At 35.4% G+C, this 17,025-nt stretch overlaps 1 protein-coding gene across 1 annotated transcript in view; it reads right to left on the bottom strand.

The window, feature by feature from the left end:
* Nucleotides 1–712: 712 nt before the first annotated feature.
* Nucleotides 713–17,025, bottom strand: part of IGF1 (insulin like growth factor 1) — a 48,067-nt gene continuing 31,754 nt past the window's right edge. The window contains exons 3-4 of the mRNA XM_065743195.1: nt 12,509–12,690; nt 713–1,799 (exon numbers count right to left, since the gene is read on the bottom strand). Coding sequence (XP_065599267.1) covers nt 1,740–1,799; nt 12,509–12,690 — 242 coding nt within the window. The 3' untranslated portion in view covers nt 713–1,739. The remainder of the gene's footprint in view (nt 1,800–12,508; nt 12,691–17,025) is intronic.

Genomic DNA, 17,025 nt, shown 5'->3' with positions numbered 1-17,025 from the left:
TCTTTCCTTGTCTAAGCTTACTGCAGGCAGGATGGTGAGGTGGAAGAAGTCACATGGAACCGTGCTGCAGTTCTGCACAGGATGGAGCAGTGCATTCTCCCCAGCACTCTCCTCTCTTTATTATTCACTCTAGGATGCTTTGACTATCTATTCACCCTTACTGCATGGTTAATCTAACACTGAATTGATTTACAAAAATGGAGCAGGAGAAAGCGTTATTGATGTTAGAATCAGTGTATTACACATCAAGTTTGTGTCAAATATTATTTGGGAATATATTAAATGTCTCCTACAAGAGTGTATGAAAAGCTGTTTTAGGTAGCAGTTTGGAGGACATTGTATTTTTTCTCCTCTTAAAGACTTTCTGCACTGTAAGTTGGTGAATAGATTAGTTTTTCTGATTTACAGAGAGATGCAGTGGGCTGATTAACAGTCAATTCAGTCACATCAGATTTTGGGAAGAATTAAAAGGGCAGAGGACCTGATTATCGCTCAATTATATTTGAATAGAATTATATTTGAATAGAATTCTGGTATTTCAGAAAGATTTAGGCCCTGTTTTGATACTTTTTAAAATTATTTGAGAACTCTTTTATTAACTGTCTTTTCTGGGCCTAGTCATCTGTTTCATGTAACTAGGGGAAAATACCATCATTCAAACAGCTAAAAGAAAAGGAGTCAAATATCTGATTTTTCTTTGTGAAGACAGGAATGTTTTTTTTTTCTTTTTCCCCTATTGGAATCCACAGCCATTTTAGTCATTTAAACTGAATATTCATAATATTATCTTAGGAAATTTAAATTATATCTCCATATTTGCTTTTACCTGTTACTGTTTTGGCCAGACCCTTTCATACAACAAACTATAAAATAGCACCGTTGTACTATAAAACAGAGATTTTTACATACTGTTTGATATATGCATATTATTGATATGCTAAATTTTACATACTGCATTATATGGAGGAAGAAAGAAGTTACCTATACTGTTGCAAAAAATTACCTGGAAGAATCATTAATGGTTTGAGAGTCTATGTATGCTGTAACTGCTTTTAAAAATCTTTTGTTTCACAAGTTGCAATAAACTGCATCTTTGCAAGAGAAGGAAAAATAAAACTGTCTTAAAACAAATGTATCTGTAACCTATATTCTGTCAAATTGTCACATGGAATTAATGGATGTTAAAAACTGTATATGTTACCTTACTGCTGCTGTTACTGGGAATGTCAGACTGTGCAAATATGAAGGGGTAGACAAACAATGTTATCAGACACTGTAGAACAAACAGCCTGTTGCTTGTATAGAAGTGCAAATAAAAAAACACCACTTAGACAAGGCTGATGAATGACTCCAGCAGCCAGTGTTCATAGGTTAATTTAGTGCAATTGGCTCCATCAAAGGCCCGTAAATTTGTAGGCTTTTGAGGGGCACAGGACTTAAAGAGATTTTGTGCAGGACATCTAAAAGAGGTTAACACACAACAATATATCAACCACAGAATTTTTTTTAGCTCTGGGCTGGTTAAAATGTTCTGCTTTATAAGACAGAATTTTGGAATGTTTAGTTGCATTGTTCGCTGGGAGAATGCCCATTGGTTGAGATTGCATCAAGCTTATTAAACCATAGATTGTTTTTTTGTTTGTTTGTTTTAGTCTTCCAATGTTTAACAAATAATTTATTTACAGCAAAGTATCCTGCAGATGGCACATTCATTCTTCATTCTTGTGGATGGCGTGATCTTACATTCTGTAGTTTCTGTTTCCTGTGTTCCCTCTACTTGTATTCTTCAAATGCACTTCCTGAAGATGTTAAAAAAAAAAATTAGATTTTAGTTTTCTATAATATGACCATGAATCTTAGATTAGTAAGAGAAAAGTTATCCTAAATGCTAGAATTATTAGAGCCCTTCTACCATATCACTGAGAACATAACTCTGTAAAATTTGTAATCTAATTTTCCTATTCTTTTAGGTATAATCATCTTGATTGCTGTCACTGTTGATCTGAGTAGTTCCAACATAACTGAATTTTGCATATTAAAGATATTTGGAGAAAGTCAACCAAATGGAAGATATTACATTGGAGCATTTTGGCAGAGGAAACTTAGATATATGGGAACCTATCAAGTGTTCTTGACTTTGGTACCCAGTGAGCAGAGGTTTTCAAAATTACCAAGTGGAATTCTGTTACCTACATGTTGCATAAGCTCCATATTACATGCATAGGTAAGGTTTTGTTGGATCACAGAAGTAGTAGTTGGAAGGACCTCTAGAGATCATCTAGTCCAACGCCTTTGCCAAAACAGGCTCTCTAGACTGGGTTGTACAGGTAGATGTCCAGACGAGTCTGGAACATCTCCAGAGAAGGAGACCCCACCACCTCTCTGTGCAGCTGTGCCAGTGCTCCATCACTGCACTGGGAAGAAGTTCCCACACACGTTTGTGCAGAACTTCTTATGCTTCAGCTTGTGGCCACTTCCCCTTGTCCTATCACCACACACTGCTGAGAAGAGTTTGACCTTGTCCCTTTGCCTCCTGCAACATAGGTATTTATAGATGTGGATCAGATATGTGGGTTCACTGCGGGAGTAGCAGCTAGGTCATTTGTATTCTCATAATCAGAGTGATGTGACAGCCAAATCAAGAGGGCTTTGGAATTAATAATGCTCTCCATTTGCTGTCTTTCCATACACAGGGGAGTTTCTGGAAACACTAGAAGTTGCTATATGCATTTTTTTGTTGTTGTTTAATTTCTTCATTTGCCATGCTGGTAAATATTAGCTGGATTTACAACAACCCATTCTCTACCAGATTAGAGGCAGAAGTGACAAGTGACTCTAATTTTTATAGTCCACATCAGAAGTAAAATTCTTTATTAACCGAAATCATGGCTGCTGTCCAAGGAAAACCCCAAAATAAAAAATCTCATGGAGAAAGGTGAGGCATATGTATGGAAATGTGCCACTACTTTGTCTTCTATTTAGCCCTAGAAAGAGAAATGTAATCTTCTACAAAAGTTAAAAAGTAATGAAAACATCTGCTTTTCTGATGGACAGAAGGACAGAAATTAGTTTGGAGCATTACAGTAGGTTTTTTTTTTTTTTTAATGATTTCCTGTATAAAGTACTATTTTATGTATGACTCTTCGTTTCTGGTATCTATAAAACATAAAATCAGAAACTGATGAAAGATTACAAAACTGTAGCTTATATACAGCTTATTGATTGATGCTGCTTTTGGATTTGGTTCTGTTGGATACAAGTTGAACTCTGTTTTTTAGAATATATAAGAATACCAAATCCAATGAAACCAACAAGTGTCGGATTAATTATACTACCAAGGAATAACATTAAGCTAAACTTAAAATTATCATCACTGACAAATTTGTTAACAGTGAGGTATTCACCACAAAGAAATTTCTTTGTAAGAAATCAGCCTTTATAGATGTTCTTAGCCTAAAGTACAAAACAGAATGAGGAAGAGATTAATCATCTAGTTCTATAAATTCAATAGAATATGAATTTTATTCATATTTCACTAATAGAGTTATAAAATTATTTTCTTAGAACGGATTGAATGCAGAAACAAAAATTTCAATAGAATTCTGCTTTTCCAAAAATTATTACCATTGTCCTATTGCTGTTCAGTTTTTTATTCCTCTCCAGATTTTTTAAAGCTACCTCTTCTTTCTCTAGTTTTCTCTCACTTGTGCTTTAGTTTACATCCTAAAGTGCTCATTCTGGATTTTTCATGATTTTCAGTTAAATTATTATTGCAACACTTCACATGAATTAAGGATCCTACTTCATGCTACCAATGCTTTGTTTAATGCTATTATCAATGATCTGGATCAAGAGATTGAGCGCATCCTCAGGAAGCTTGCGGATGTGATGAAATTGAGTGGGAGTGCTGATCTGCACAAGGGCAGGAGGCTCTGCGGGGGTACCTGGATGGGTTGATTGATGGGCTGTGTCCAGTTGTGTGACATGCAGTGAAGCTGAATGCTGACTGTTGCACTTGGGTTGTAACAACCCCATGAAGTAGTATGGAGCTGGGGAACAGTGGCTGGAAATGCATCCAGCAGAAAAGAACCTGGGAAGCTGGTTAGCAGTCAGATCTAGGGCCAGCTGTAAGTCCCAGTGACCAAGAAAGCCAATGGTATTCTGGCCTGCATCAGAAATAGAGTGGCAAGTAGGATTAGCAAAGTGATAACCACTTTTTAAATGACCATATCTCACATATCTATGTCCACTTTTGGGTCCCTCACTACAAGAAGGATTTTGAGTTGCTTGAATATGTGCAGAGAAGAACAATGAAGCTGGTAAAGGGACTAGAAAACGTGAGTTATGCAGAGTGGCTGAGGTATCTGGAGCTGTTTGGTCCGGAGAAAAGATGGCTGAAGGGAGCATTCATAGCTCTCTACAGCTACCTAAAAGGAGACTGCAATGAGGAAAGTGTTGGTCTTTTTTCAAATGACAAGTGGAAACGGCTGGAAGTTGAGGTGGGGGACGTTTAGGTTAGATATCAAGAAGAATTTCTTCATGGGAAGATTGATTTGGAATTGGAACTGGCTGCCTAGGGAAGTGTTGGAGTCTTGTATATGTATGTCTTGTATATGTTGGAGTCTTGTCATTTATAGACATGGCACTGACGAATGTGCTTTAAAGATGAGTCTTAGTAGGTCAGGCTGATGGTTGCACCTCATGACCTTTAAGGTCTTTTCCAACCTAGATGATTCTATGTTTCTGTGAAGTTCTTACATTGTAACAGTGGACTAAGAAGAAGGGAATTCCTTGACTCATTTCTCTTGCTTTTTCCTCATGGCAACAAAACAAAACAGCCTTGTTACTGCTGCCTCTAGAATCTTTTTTTTTTTTTTTTCCTTTTGAGGAGAGCTTACCAGTATATATGAAAAAAATTATGCACTGCATTCTATTTGCAAAAAAGTTATATACTGGTAAAGGTTGCACACTCATAAGCTATAAGAAAAGGAACAGCCTTGTTAGGAAACAGCAGCCATTTTTCAATGCAGTAATAAATTTTCTCAACTAATATTGTTGTCTGACATCAAAATAGCTTAATCATTGAAATAAGGCAAATACCATGATGCAGTTAGGTTTCAGTTATAGCTTTTAATGCTTGCACCTATATGAAGAGAGAGCTATCATAATACACAGGCTAGCTTTGAAATTGAGGGAAGGTGGCAGGTAATTTTTAAAACAGTTTATTTTCTGGAATCAGCATTTAGTTCCATAAATAGATTAATATGCATTCCAGAAATCCCTCTGATACATATAACACATTCTTTTTTTTTCTAAGTATGCAATGTTCGGACTATTGAAAACAAAATATGAATGCCAGAATCAGGCCCTTAGACCTGCATTTACTCTAGTATATAAAATCTTGCCATATTTCTATGGACTTTGAAATTAAGTAGTTAAAAATGATGGGTTTTTGTGTGTATGTGATGTTTATTTGCCTGACCTTTTAAACTGATATTTAGATATAGACATAAATAATAAGCATTTTAAGATGCCAGTTGTAAAATGTCAACTTTGCATAAGTCACTTTGTGGACAGATAAATTCAGACTTTAAACCTATTACCTTAAGCATGAATATTAGGAGACTTAAGGATAACAACAACCTTAGTGACAGTAAAGGTCATTTAGCTAAGATGAAATGTACTGGGAAGCATGCAACAGCATTCTTATGCTATTAGGATGGACTTCCAAAGCTCATATTGGCATCAAAAGATCTCTTGCTTTATTGGTAATAAATGGAAAGTCTAATGTTTGTAGTAACACACATGATATCTTAGCTACGGACTCTCTAAGGTCTATTTCAAAGTTTTTTTAGCTCTCTGGGCAGTGCGGTTGGTAACAAAATAACAAGACTGGAAAGTAAGCAATGGGAGAAAATTTTCTGTAGTAAAGAGGCCAAGTCCTTCTATCTCTTACGCATAAAAGTTCTCTTGCTGACTTTGATAATGCAGAATGGGTATAACAGAAATTAAGATTAATGCCATTAAGCATATTTTGATCTGTAAATGTATGTGTGAGTTGATAAAGAGACAATTATAAAAGATAAAACCAATCTTAAATTAATGAGAAATAATGCAATATGCTTTCTGTTTTCTCAATGAGATTTCCTTAAAGTGAAAACATCTCTTTTCACTGTTTCTTAGTTCCGCTTAGTATTTATTTAAATTCTGAAGCTTAGATAAAAAAGAATGTTGTCTAGTATGTGATCTTTTGAGAGAACTCACTTCCTACTAATACTTTGCTGTTAATACATTTGTGTATTTTCTACATATAAATCCTAAAGAAGTATAGGGAATAAACATCCAAGGAAGAGTAAAATTATATCAAATTATACATCACTTTGCACTTCTTGCTTAGGATGTGAGGGAATGGCGCTAGATTACTTTTTTGTTGTTGCTTTTTTCCTGTTCTTTGCTAGTGAATTTTATAATCAGCCTTATCAATGCCAAATTCATGTTATAATTCTCAAGGTATCCTGTAGTGCTAAATTGATAACAACTTTGTGTCATTTATTTTATGGCATTGCTTCATTTGAAAAGCTTGTAGTCTTCCCTTGTGTATGTACATAATTGTTGTGGGAACAGTTCAGTTTCCTTTCCTTGAACAGGGAGCAGCTGTTTTTCAAAGATTTCCTCTCTTTTCCTTATTCCCACCTTACTAGTTGATGTATTTGGTAATTAAATGACATTCTAATCTGAAAATAAGGTCAGTAGTTATTCTCATAGTATTTGGGAGAAGAAAAAAATCTTTATCTGTAATGTGCTTTGGTTTCATACCTATTCTCTTCACTAAAAGTTCAGAGATATCTTCCTTTTTCAAAACTTCTTTTTTACATGATAAATAGATATATGATAAATGAAACAGTAATATATACATCAAATAAAATACATTGAAGACAGGAAAGCAGTCTCTATAACATTGGCCTTAGTGTTGTAGAACTATTCTGTTTCTCTTACCTAAACTTTCCAGAACAGTTGGCCCAAACATCTTTTTTTTCCAGTCTAAACATTAAACTGAAACACAAGTTTAATCACCTAGCTTTCCTTAAATAACCTATTGGAAAAAATCAATTGTGTTACCTGTAGTTCTTGTTTATTTTATGACATTTCTATATTTCTGGTGAACAGCTTTTATATTAAGAAATCTGAATGGTCATGGCAACATACTTTAGCAGATATATTAATTGAATAAAGATTATATGGATGTATCCTATTCCATTTTGATTCACCTTTGAAGGTAAATAACCTTTGTCGATTATATTCAGGGAAAGAGAACTAACACATATTAAGTAAACAGCTTACCAAATTTTAAACAGATACATTTGTCTTGTATAAATTCTGCTGATATCATCTACATATGATGGCTACTAAAAAAACTATTTCTACATTTTCTCCTTGACTAGCCATCCAGTTGCCAAAATATTAGAAAGTTACTTTCTTCTGTGTCAACTTGTGAGCATTTAAAAACAAAGCTGTCACTTCTCTGGGCTTTTATATACTCCAGCTTGGATCAGTTGTTCGACACAGAAGAAAATATATTTAATGTCTCAAAATACCTTTTACAAATATTTTTTCATCACACAGTTGCTTACCCAGGTAGATCTGGTGACCTCTGTAGGCTACAGCTCAAAGGATATCAAATATTTCAGGAAGTTTGGGTGATAACTGTTTTGATGTAGGAGATGTACGCTCTAATGAAAATTTGGTATCTTTCAGATAGCTGCCTGAGAAGGGCACTTGATGACTGAGCCTTACAAGAAACAATGTATTTCTATAGTTCACAATTTCATTAAGTGATAGTGTTGAAATCCATACTTTGTGTTAGCCCATCTGGTTATGAGAGACTTTGGAGTGGTTAGCCTGCAGCTATAGCACTTTGCTCTGATGGCACGCTTCAATTCTCTGTGCAAGCAGATATGCATGTCTAGTACTTCCATTGGTTGGTCTAGTTTAATGTATTCTTTTGCAGGCTGACTGCGAAAGAGCAATTAGAGAGGTGTTGAAAGCTGGGTACCTAATTTAGATGGAGTTAAGGTTGAGTATGTGTTCCATTGTATGCAGCAGCTATGGCAATAACAAAGTGCTTCTAACTGCCCTCTTCCTTTCTTCTTTTTAAATCTGTGAAATATGCTGTGTATATAATATCATTTTATATGTTATCAAAGTGTTTATTGCTTTGCTTTCAATAAAATTTTATATTTGATTATGAATAAAGGTCTTAGAATGGAACAAATAACAATCCTGAAGAAAAAATCCTGTTTTCCTAGCTACACACACACAAACACACACACACACACACACAAAACAAAACAAAACAAACAAACAAACAAACAAACAAAAACAGAAAAGTCTACACATACAGTCTCTGTAATTGGATTGAAACTGATTCTTGATGCTATCCTTGTATCAGCAAAGACATTGTGGGATTCCTCATTCAGTTCCCATCCCTATTTATGAGAGAGATCACACAACATGTTTGGGACAACCAGGGAATCAGGTCCAGCCAGCATGGGTTCATGAAAGGCAAGTCCTGCTTGACCAGCATGATCTCTTTCTATGATGGAATGACCTGCCTGGTGGATGAGTGAAAGGCTGTTGACATAATCTATCCAGAGTTAAGCAAAGCCTTTGATACTATCTCTCACAGTATTCTCCTGGGGAAACTGGCAGCCCATGGACAGGTGCACTCTTGGATGGGAAAAGAACTAGCTGTGGAAGTCTGGGCCATGAGAGTGGTGGTGAATGGAAATAAATCCAGCTAGCAACCAGTCATGCTTGGTGTTTGCCAGGGGTTGGTGTTGGGTCCTGTTCTATTTAATATTCTTGTTGGTCTGGACAAGGGAATTGAGTGCACCATCAGTAAGTTTGCAGATGACACCAAGTTGGCAGGAAGTGTTGATCTGCCTGGGGATTGCTGGGCTGAGGCCAATGGGATGAAGTTCAACAGACCAAGTGCTGGGTCCTGCACTTTGGGCACAACTACCTCTGGTAATGCTACAGGCTTGGGGCAGGGTGGCTGGAAGACTGTAATGGAAGAAATGGACTTAGGGGGTTCTGGTCAATTATCAGCTGAATATGAATCAGCAATGTAGCTAGGTAGCCAAGAAGGCCAATGGCATTCTAGCTTGTGTAAGAAATAGTGTAGCCAGCAGGAGTAGGAAGGTGATCTTCCCCTTATTCTTAGATCAGGTGAGGCAATACCTTGAGTACTGTGTTCATTTGTGGCTCCTCATGACAAGAAAGACATTGAGTCCCTGGAGTTTGTCCAGGAAGGAACAAAACAGATGTGAAAGTTTTGGAGCATAAATCTTGTGGGAGCAGCTGAGGAAAGTGGGATTGTTCAGTGTGGAGAAGAGGAGGCTCAGGGGAGACCTTACTGCTCTGTACAATGACCTGAAAGGAGGCTATGGTAAGGTGGATATTTGGCCTGTTCTCCTGGGTAACAGTGTTAGAAAAGGAGGCAATGGCCTTCAATTGCACTAGGGAAGGTTCAGGTTGGATATAAGGGAAAGTTTCTTCTCTGAAAGAGTGTTGATGCCATGGAACATGCTGTCCAGGGAGGTGGTGGAGTCACTATCCTGGAGGCATTCAAGTGATGTTTAGATGTGGTACTAAGATACACAGTTTAGTGGGGAAATATTGGTGGTAGGTGGATGGTTGGACTGGATAATCTCAAAGGTCATTTCCAACCTTGGTAATTCTATGGTTCTGTGGTTCAGATTACTGTGTGTAGTGTAGCAACAGTTGTTTGTAATGTGATAACTAAAGGTCTGCATCAATGTAACCTGTAATCGGAACAGCCTTCTCCAAAGAAGTATGTTTATTGAGATTCTGTTATTCCTGGAAATAAAAGCTGCATGAATGGCACAATAAACTGATTGTGTACAAAATCTAAGAATGAGAACTTCCAGTGCTGCAATTAATCCTTCCTTAGATCCTGTATCTAAATAAGAAATTATAGGAATAGTATACATTATTTTATATATTCTCTCTGTATGTTTAAGATCTATATCTGATATATGGCACAATATTCAGAGAGAAAATATTCTATAGCAGAAAAAAGTATTCAACTTGGAAAAATAGTATTTGTTTTTTGTTAAAATCAGTAACAAACATATCAACACAAAATTAACTAAACATATTCATCTTGGAAGAATACATCCAAAGAATAGTACAAGCATTTCTTTAATGGAAGCAGTTACTGTAACAAAGAGTAAATAATTGTATGAAACTATGTATTAGAGATTTATGATGTATATTTTTTCTTATTGCATCCTATTTCTTTTAACTATATGTTCCTCTTATCTAGCATAAATTATATTATCTATATATATTATAATTATAAATTATATCAAACTGAAAAAATCAGTTTGTTTTTACCATCAGATTTCTATTATTTTATTGCTAATTTCCCATCAAGAAGCATTTATGATTTATTTGTGTTTTGGTTTTTTTTTTGCTTCTGATTCTCACTTTCTTCCTGCTCCTATACATTTTCTTTATTAGTATACTTTTCTTAAATAGGAATATTTTCTCTAATCTTGTTTTCTTCCCCATTTTCTCAAAACTCTGTATTTTATACTTTGTTCAGTTCTTCTGTATTTTTCATCTTTTAAGCCTTTTTGATCTAATTCTCTTCCTTATTTTTCCCCTTGTTCCTCATTTTCTTATTACTGTCCTTTTCACCTCTTGTTTTTTCTCCTTTTAATTTCCTGGATTCTCTCTTCTGCAACTAGGTCATTTAAACTCTACACACACACTCTATTTTTTTTTCTCTTAAAATAGAATATCCTGAATTGGAAGGGACCTATAACGATCATTGAGTCCAACCCCTGATTCCGTGCAGGGCAAACAAGGAGCAATATCTAAAAACTGTCCAAAGTGGCTTCTTGAAGCCTTAAAGTTTGTTATCTCCTCTCTTATCTAAAGGAGGGGAGCTGAGTCCCAGCACACAGTATCTTTTCTCAAACACCTCTTTCTCATCTAATGCAGAAAGCAAAGGCCTTATTCTGATTCTTTCAGTTTGTGAAATGTCTTTGTGCATCGGTTCTTAAAGGAAAAAATATATCTGTTTAAAGAATGACATAATTCCTTGACCCTCTAAGGAAAATGGCATGGAGAGCTATCAAAGAACTAGCAGGTATCTTGTCCCCTTTCACTTGGTGTTACATAACATTTTACCCATCACCATAGTAGCAAGTATGGGAAGAAGTGCAGAGACTACAGGCCAAGCCTGTTTTCTTCTTTCTCTAGACGCCTTAAATACACGTGTGCCTTGATATGAATAATCTACAGGGATTTCTGTCCACAGTTGTGTTCTGCATGTGTTCTACACCCACCATGCAGTTTTTCTAGGATGTTCATGACAAAAGTGATCTTTCTTAGGAAGTATCATACAGCCATTACTTCAAAAGGTTGAAAGCCCTTAAGAAAGAGATGGAATGGATTCTCTTTCTTTGGTTATTTTATGGAAGAGAAGTAATGCTAGAAAAATTACAGTTGTTATTTAATGAAAATAATGCTAAGGAATTTAGTATATAGAAATTGTTTCCTAGGTTCCTTTGAAATCTTAGGATTTCATGCAGTTTAACTTCTTCTATGAGAAAGTTTTCAGAAAACTGCAGGAATGGGACCAACATATGTGTAGGAGAGACAAGGTCAGCAGCAATAAAATATATCACCGTAGGTTTACAGAATATGACAGATAACATGTAAAACAGATGTTCAGAACTCAAACAGGAGAGACAGTTGGAGGAGAGCTTAATGGCAGCCTAGACAAAGGTGTGTCAGCTGAACTACAGGCTCTGTTGAGGATAAAAGAGATTTAACTACATATATGTACAATATCTAGTACAACAGAGGCAAATGTCTGAATATTCTGAATTCTGTAACTATACAAATTATAACAATAAATATTTAAAGTTCTTGGAGAACACACATGAAACATTAAATAGTTAAAATGAAGTATGTAAGGATTAGATAAGCTATCAATTTAATTTAGTTTTGGTAAATAAAAAAATAAAAAGTCAAAACGATGAAAGGAGAAAATGACATGTCCATTTACACAATAAAAAGAAAACAAGAAGAACTCTCTACCCCTTCCTTACAAAGAAGGATGAGTATTTTCTGGATAAATGAGTATTTAAACACCCGGGGTTTGATTTCTCTTTTAAAAGAGGTTTTAGGTACTATTTATGATCAGATGACGTAAGTACTTGTCAGTTAATGCTCAGAAGCAGGATAAAGCCTCACAACTAGTAGCTTAGCAATTGTAGGTTTTTATTCAACATTTTAAGAGATGAGTTAGAACACTACAACTTTCCTTATTTTCTACCATGGACACCGTTTTCCCCAAATGTTTTCTCAGTGTCTCTAGTAGGGAGAACACATCAGTAGTTTGTTAAGTTACCAGCCTTGTCGTAAATCTCTTTCTCTGAAATAGAGCTCTTTGTCTTTTGGCCTGGCCTACCTTTTGTGCTTTTGGCATATCAGTGTGGCGCTGAGCACGTACAGAACGTGCAGATTTAGGTGGCTTTATTGGAGCACAGTACATCTCCAGCCTCCTCAGGTCACAACTCTGGAAGCAGCATTCATCCACTATTCCCTTGTGGTGTAAGCGTCTACTGCTGGATCCATACCCTGTAGGCTTACCTATTCAAAACATAAATGGAAAGTTTTCATGTTAGAAAGAAAATGCAAAGATCTCAGCAGAAATCATATTAAGTTGTATTATTTTTATCTGAATTAACTATGTCAGTGGTAGATGTGGTATCTACAACTATGTCCTTAGATACAGCCTTCAAAGATACTCCTGGAAATGGCCAGCTTTGATCTTTGCCTATGAGTGGTTGGAGTTTAAACATTTGAGCAAACATAAATATTCTTGGAAAATTATTATGACAAGATTTTATTGAAGTATCTTGACATTGAAAACGGTGAGTAAGGAAGCCACAAGCTGGCATTTAGAAGACTTGCAAAAGAAATTTATCATCTAGCTTCTAAGCATAATCTGATTGGGGTAGCTGATGATTAAAGATCATACCAACGTAGAAGGCAATTATTTTCAAATGAGAAAGACCACATTAAGCTACAGTGTGAAGTTAGAGTATATTCAAAAGGAAAATTAGTACTGTGTACAACTACACAGGCTGTAAGATCTGCAAGTTCAAAAACTAGTGAGAAGAAGGAAATAAGTTAATACAGTAACTAACGAAAGGCAGCAAAAAATAGGATTGTGGCTGATGGAGCAGGTGAAGACAGAGTATTGTATATCTTTGGATAAGACAGAAAATAGGACTAACATAATGTGGCCTTTACTGTGTTTTGTGTTTATACTGGGCATCTGTAGAAAATACATTTTACTGTATTTTTCACTCAGCTCCAGTAAGAAGTTACATTTTCATTCACGGAACTCTCACACTCTCAAGGATTTTTGATTTCTTTAGTAACTAGAGTTTTCATTGACATACTACGGAAAGATTGCACACCCATTATTTCCAGGCCTTCTATGTATAAAGCACAATTGGACGTGTAGTTGCCCTTTCATGACGCTAAAAATAACTGAACAGTAAATTCACAAAAGAAATAAAATAATTGCTGTCATAATACATCTATTTTTAAATTCTGGTAGAATTTGGTTTCAGACAGTAAAATTCTGAAAAGATTTTGTTTTGTTTTGTTTTGTTTTGAAATTTTCGGCATTAAATGTTTCCATGTAGAGACAATTCACACTGGATAAAAACCCAAAATATGGAAAAAAATAGGAAAGAAAATTACATGGAGAGCCAAAAAATGAAGTAACTCAATTCAGTCAGCTCAACATTTTTTTTTATTTTAACATTTTTTTTTTAATTTTATTTTTTCCTCTTCAGTTTTATCACTGAGAATAGAACAGTTATTCACAGAGTTTGGCAAGGAATTCAGTTTTTAGAAATTACTCAAGCTAAACAAAGGGAAAGGGCATATCAACAAAGATGAAAATTCAATTTCTCTTTGAGAAATTCTTGCCTCCTATACAGAAATTCTAGGATAATGTCCACATTCCTGGTCTGCAGTTCTTAATTGGAAGACAACACTACATTTTTCAGTTCCTTGTACTTAAAACATATACACTGTTGAAGAACCCTTGAGCCCTCAGTACATCCGTGAATGGAAAGACCTCTAGTGGTAAAGTATGTCTAACATTTTAGCCAGCAGTACAATCAGCTAAGAACTAACTATCCTCATGAGCTTTGTAAACCCAGACAATAGGTTTTTAAATGTCTTTTTTTTTTTTCCTGGGGACTATAAATTAAACAAAAAGAAAAACATGCTTACATGGTATACTGCAATTCACTGAGGGCCTCTATACTGTACATTATCTGCTAAAATATTTATTTCATAAGACTAAACAGAATAGCATGCCAGGAGTATGTTACGGTAATATTTTGATTTGTGAGTGTACATTGTTTTCTGTGTATCACTGAAAAGTATTATGAATAGGAAGATAAAGATTTGTTGTTGGACTTCTTTTTTCGCAGACTATTTTCACTCACCAAGTTATAAGTTATAAGCTTTTCCCTGGATTTTTTTTTCTCTGATGCCTATTAATCAGATTCTCTCAGCCTAATGCTTTTAAAATTTAGCTATCATGATAGCAGCTGGGGTGTCATTACTGTGTTAAATACCCAAAGCTTTCCCAATTTAAATTTGGAATTTAATAATTCCAATTTAATTGTCTTACTCCAATTTAAAACATAGAAGGGCAAATTCTGTTTGTTCTCGTAACAGATTCAGCTGAATTGCAGGTAGAAACTGTTGATTATTTAAACTTTCTTTTCTTAGTCTAGTAATTGCTCATAAGCAAGCATACTCTAAAAACTTTCATTCAAGTATTTTCATTTGAATGATATTTCATAGGAGCTGACAGGCACACAGGTTTGCTACTGCACCCTTGGCATGCTACTGATAATAGTAGAAATAAGGAGGGATCATTTATTCGTTAGTTTCAGCTGGCTTATCATGTGCTTGTTATTCCAAATAATAATGACAGAACAGAGGGCAATGGCCTTAAGTTACACCAGGGAAGGTTCAGACTGGATATTAGGAAAAGTTTCTTCTCTGCAAGAGTGTTGATGCACAGGCTGTTCTGAAGTCACTATCCCCAGAGGTGATCGAGAACTATGTGGATGTGGCACTGAGGGACAGTGGTTAGTGGGCATGGTGATGGCAACTAGATAAACTTAGAGGTCTTTTCCAATCTTTATGATTCTATAATTCTGTGATTCTTATGAAAAGACTGCAGGATTAGATGAGCATTATCAAAAGATGCACTTAACTCTAAGCCAATGTTCATGCTCCTGCACAGTAAATTGTACTAAATCACTTATTAACAATGAGCACATGCCCAAGTACTCTTCTGCATAATGACTGATTTACCTGAGAACTTTATTTAAGCTGTAAACTAAAATCCATGTGAGTAAATGGTTGAGAGTTCTGCACATTTTATATCAGTATTCTGTTCCTTAATTTTTGATGATATTGTCTCAAGATACTGACTGATCCTGCAGCGTCTGTGTACTGGGCACCCATATCATTTTTTCTCATATTTCTGACACAATTTCAGTGCTCCCCTCCAGCTGTTATCAAATTAGTTCCTTATATTTACTCAACCTTCAAAGTGCTGCCTGTGGACATACAACAATCCTGGGCATTCCTTTTTGCTGATGTACACTGATTTCCTTGGAGGTTTCTTTCCTTTTTTTTTGTCAGTTTAAGGCTCAAAAGAAGTTTCATATCGTGTAGGTCAAAGTTTACTTAATAGAATTTTTGGCTCTCATTTAATCTACTGTACCAAATATGTGAATGTTTCTTTCCATGTGCTACAAGCAGAAACAAAGTTTAGTCACACTATTCTGAAGCCCACTGAAAGCAGGCCAAGTTACAGAATTCCAATAGTTAAAACAGCTGGCTTCTGTACTAACAGCACATCCCATTAAACAACGCAAAGCCACTGTAGTAATTCAGTAGGTCTTGTTTATGTTTGATTTGTTTGTTTGTTTCTCAACCCCCAAATATTTCATTGATGCTTCTGCTCTACTGACAGTTTCAATGTCAGAATCACTGGTGTAGGTGGATTGTAGAAGTTTCAGTTGTCAAACTGACTAGATATTCTTTAGAGAATCAAAATCCACTGTTGTAACATTAAGAGGAGGAAATTACATGAGAAAGAGCCCAGAATAGATACAACAAAATCAGTGGAGTTTGAGGACTTTAGAAAGAACTGGAGTAATGTGTCGTTGAGGTTTTTTGTGACTTTTTATTTTCTGTACTTTTTCAGTGTCTTTTCAGGCCCTGCAGTAGAATTCAGGGATGCTTTTTTGATTGTAAGTCAGAAAAAATGCAACTCTGAAAACTATGTTCCTAACCTATATTAGTCAACGTTCAGCTATAACTGGAGCATTTAAAGTAACATGAAAGGCTATCAACATATTAGTGGACTTTGATCTCGTGATTTTGATCATGTGTTGTATTTTTGACCTGAGAAATGTTTCTTATAAAATATCAGGGTAACATGTTTTGTACAATTTTGAAACATTGATGGCACTTCTGGGTTGTATATTTATCTATCTATCTATCTATCTATCTATCTATCTATCTATCTATCTATCCATCTATCTATCCATCTATTTATTTATTTATTTATTTATTTGTTATTCTTTAAATTGGTAGGATAGAAAATTCTTTTTCTCATTTACCTGTTTATCTGGATGTGTGTAAGCATACTGTGGAGCAGTAGTTCAGCCAGTGAGAATTTTTGGGAGCCTGAATGAGTCTACACTGCTATATTGCAATGTAATAACAGAACAAGAATCTGTTTTGTGCCGGATCCAGGCTGGGAACTCATAGTTGAAGTATTCTCGAGTTCTGTTTGCTGTCTGCATTTTGGTGGCAAATGTAAATCTGAGATTCATCTTCATTAGCTTCCTTATTGGAAAATTAGATGTC

Source organism: Cyrtonyx montezumae, unplaced genomic scaffold, assembly GCF_038088225.1.
Source record: "Cyrtonyx montezumae isolate F1298 unplaced genomic scaffold, pur_monq_1.0 scaffold_3, whole genome shotgun sequence".
In the NCBI taxonomy this organism is placed as follows: domain Eukaryota; kingdom Metazoa; phylum Chordata; class Aves; order Galliformes; family Odontophoridae; genus Cyrtonyx; species Cyrtonyx montezumae.
The sequence above is the reverse complement of the archived record's forward strand: the minus strand, read 5'-3'. Positions and strand labels throughout refer to the sequence as shown.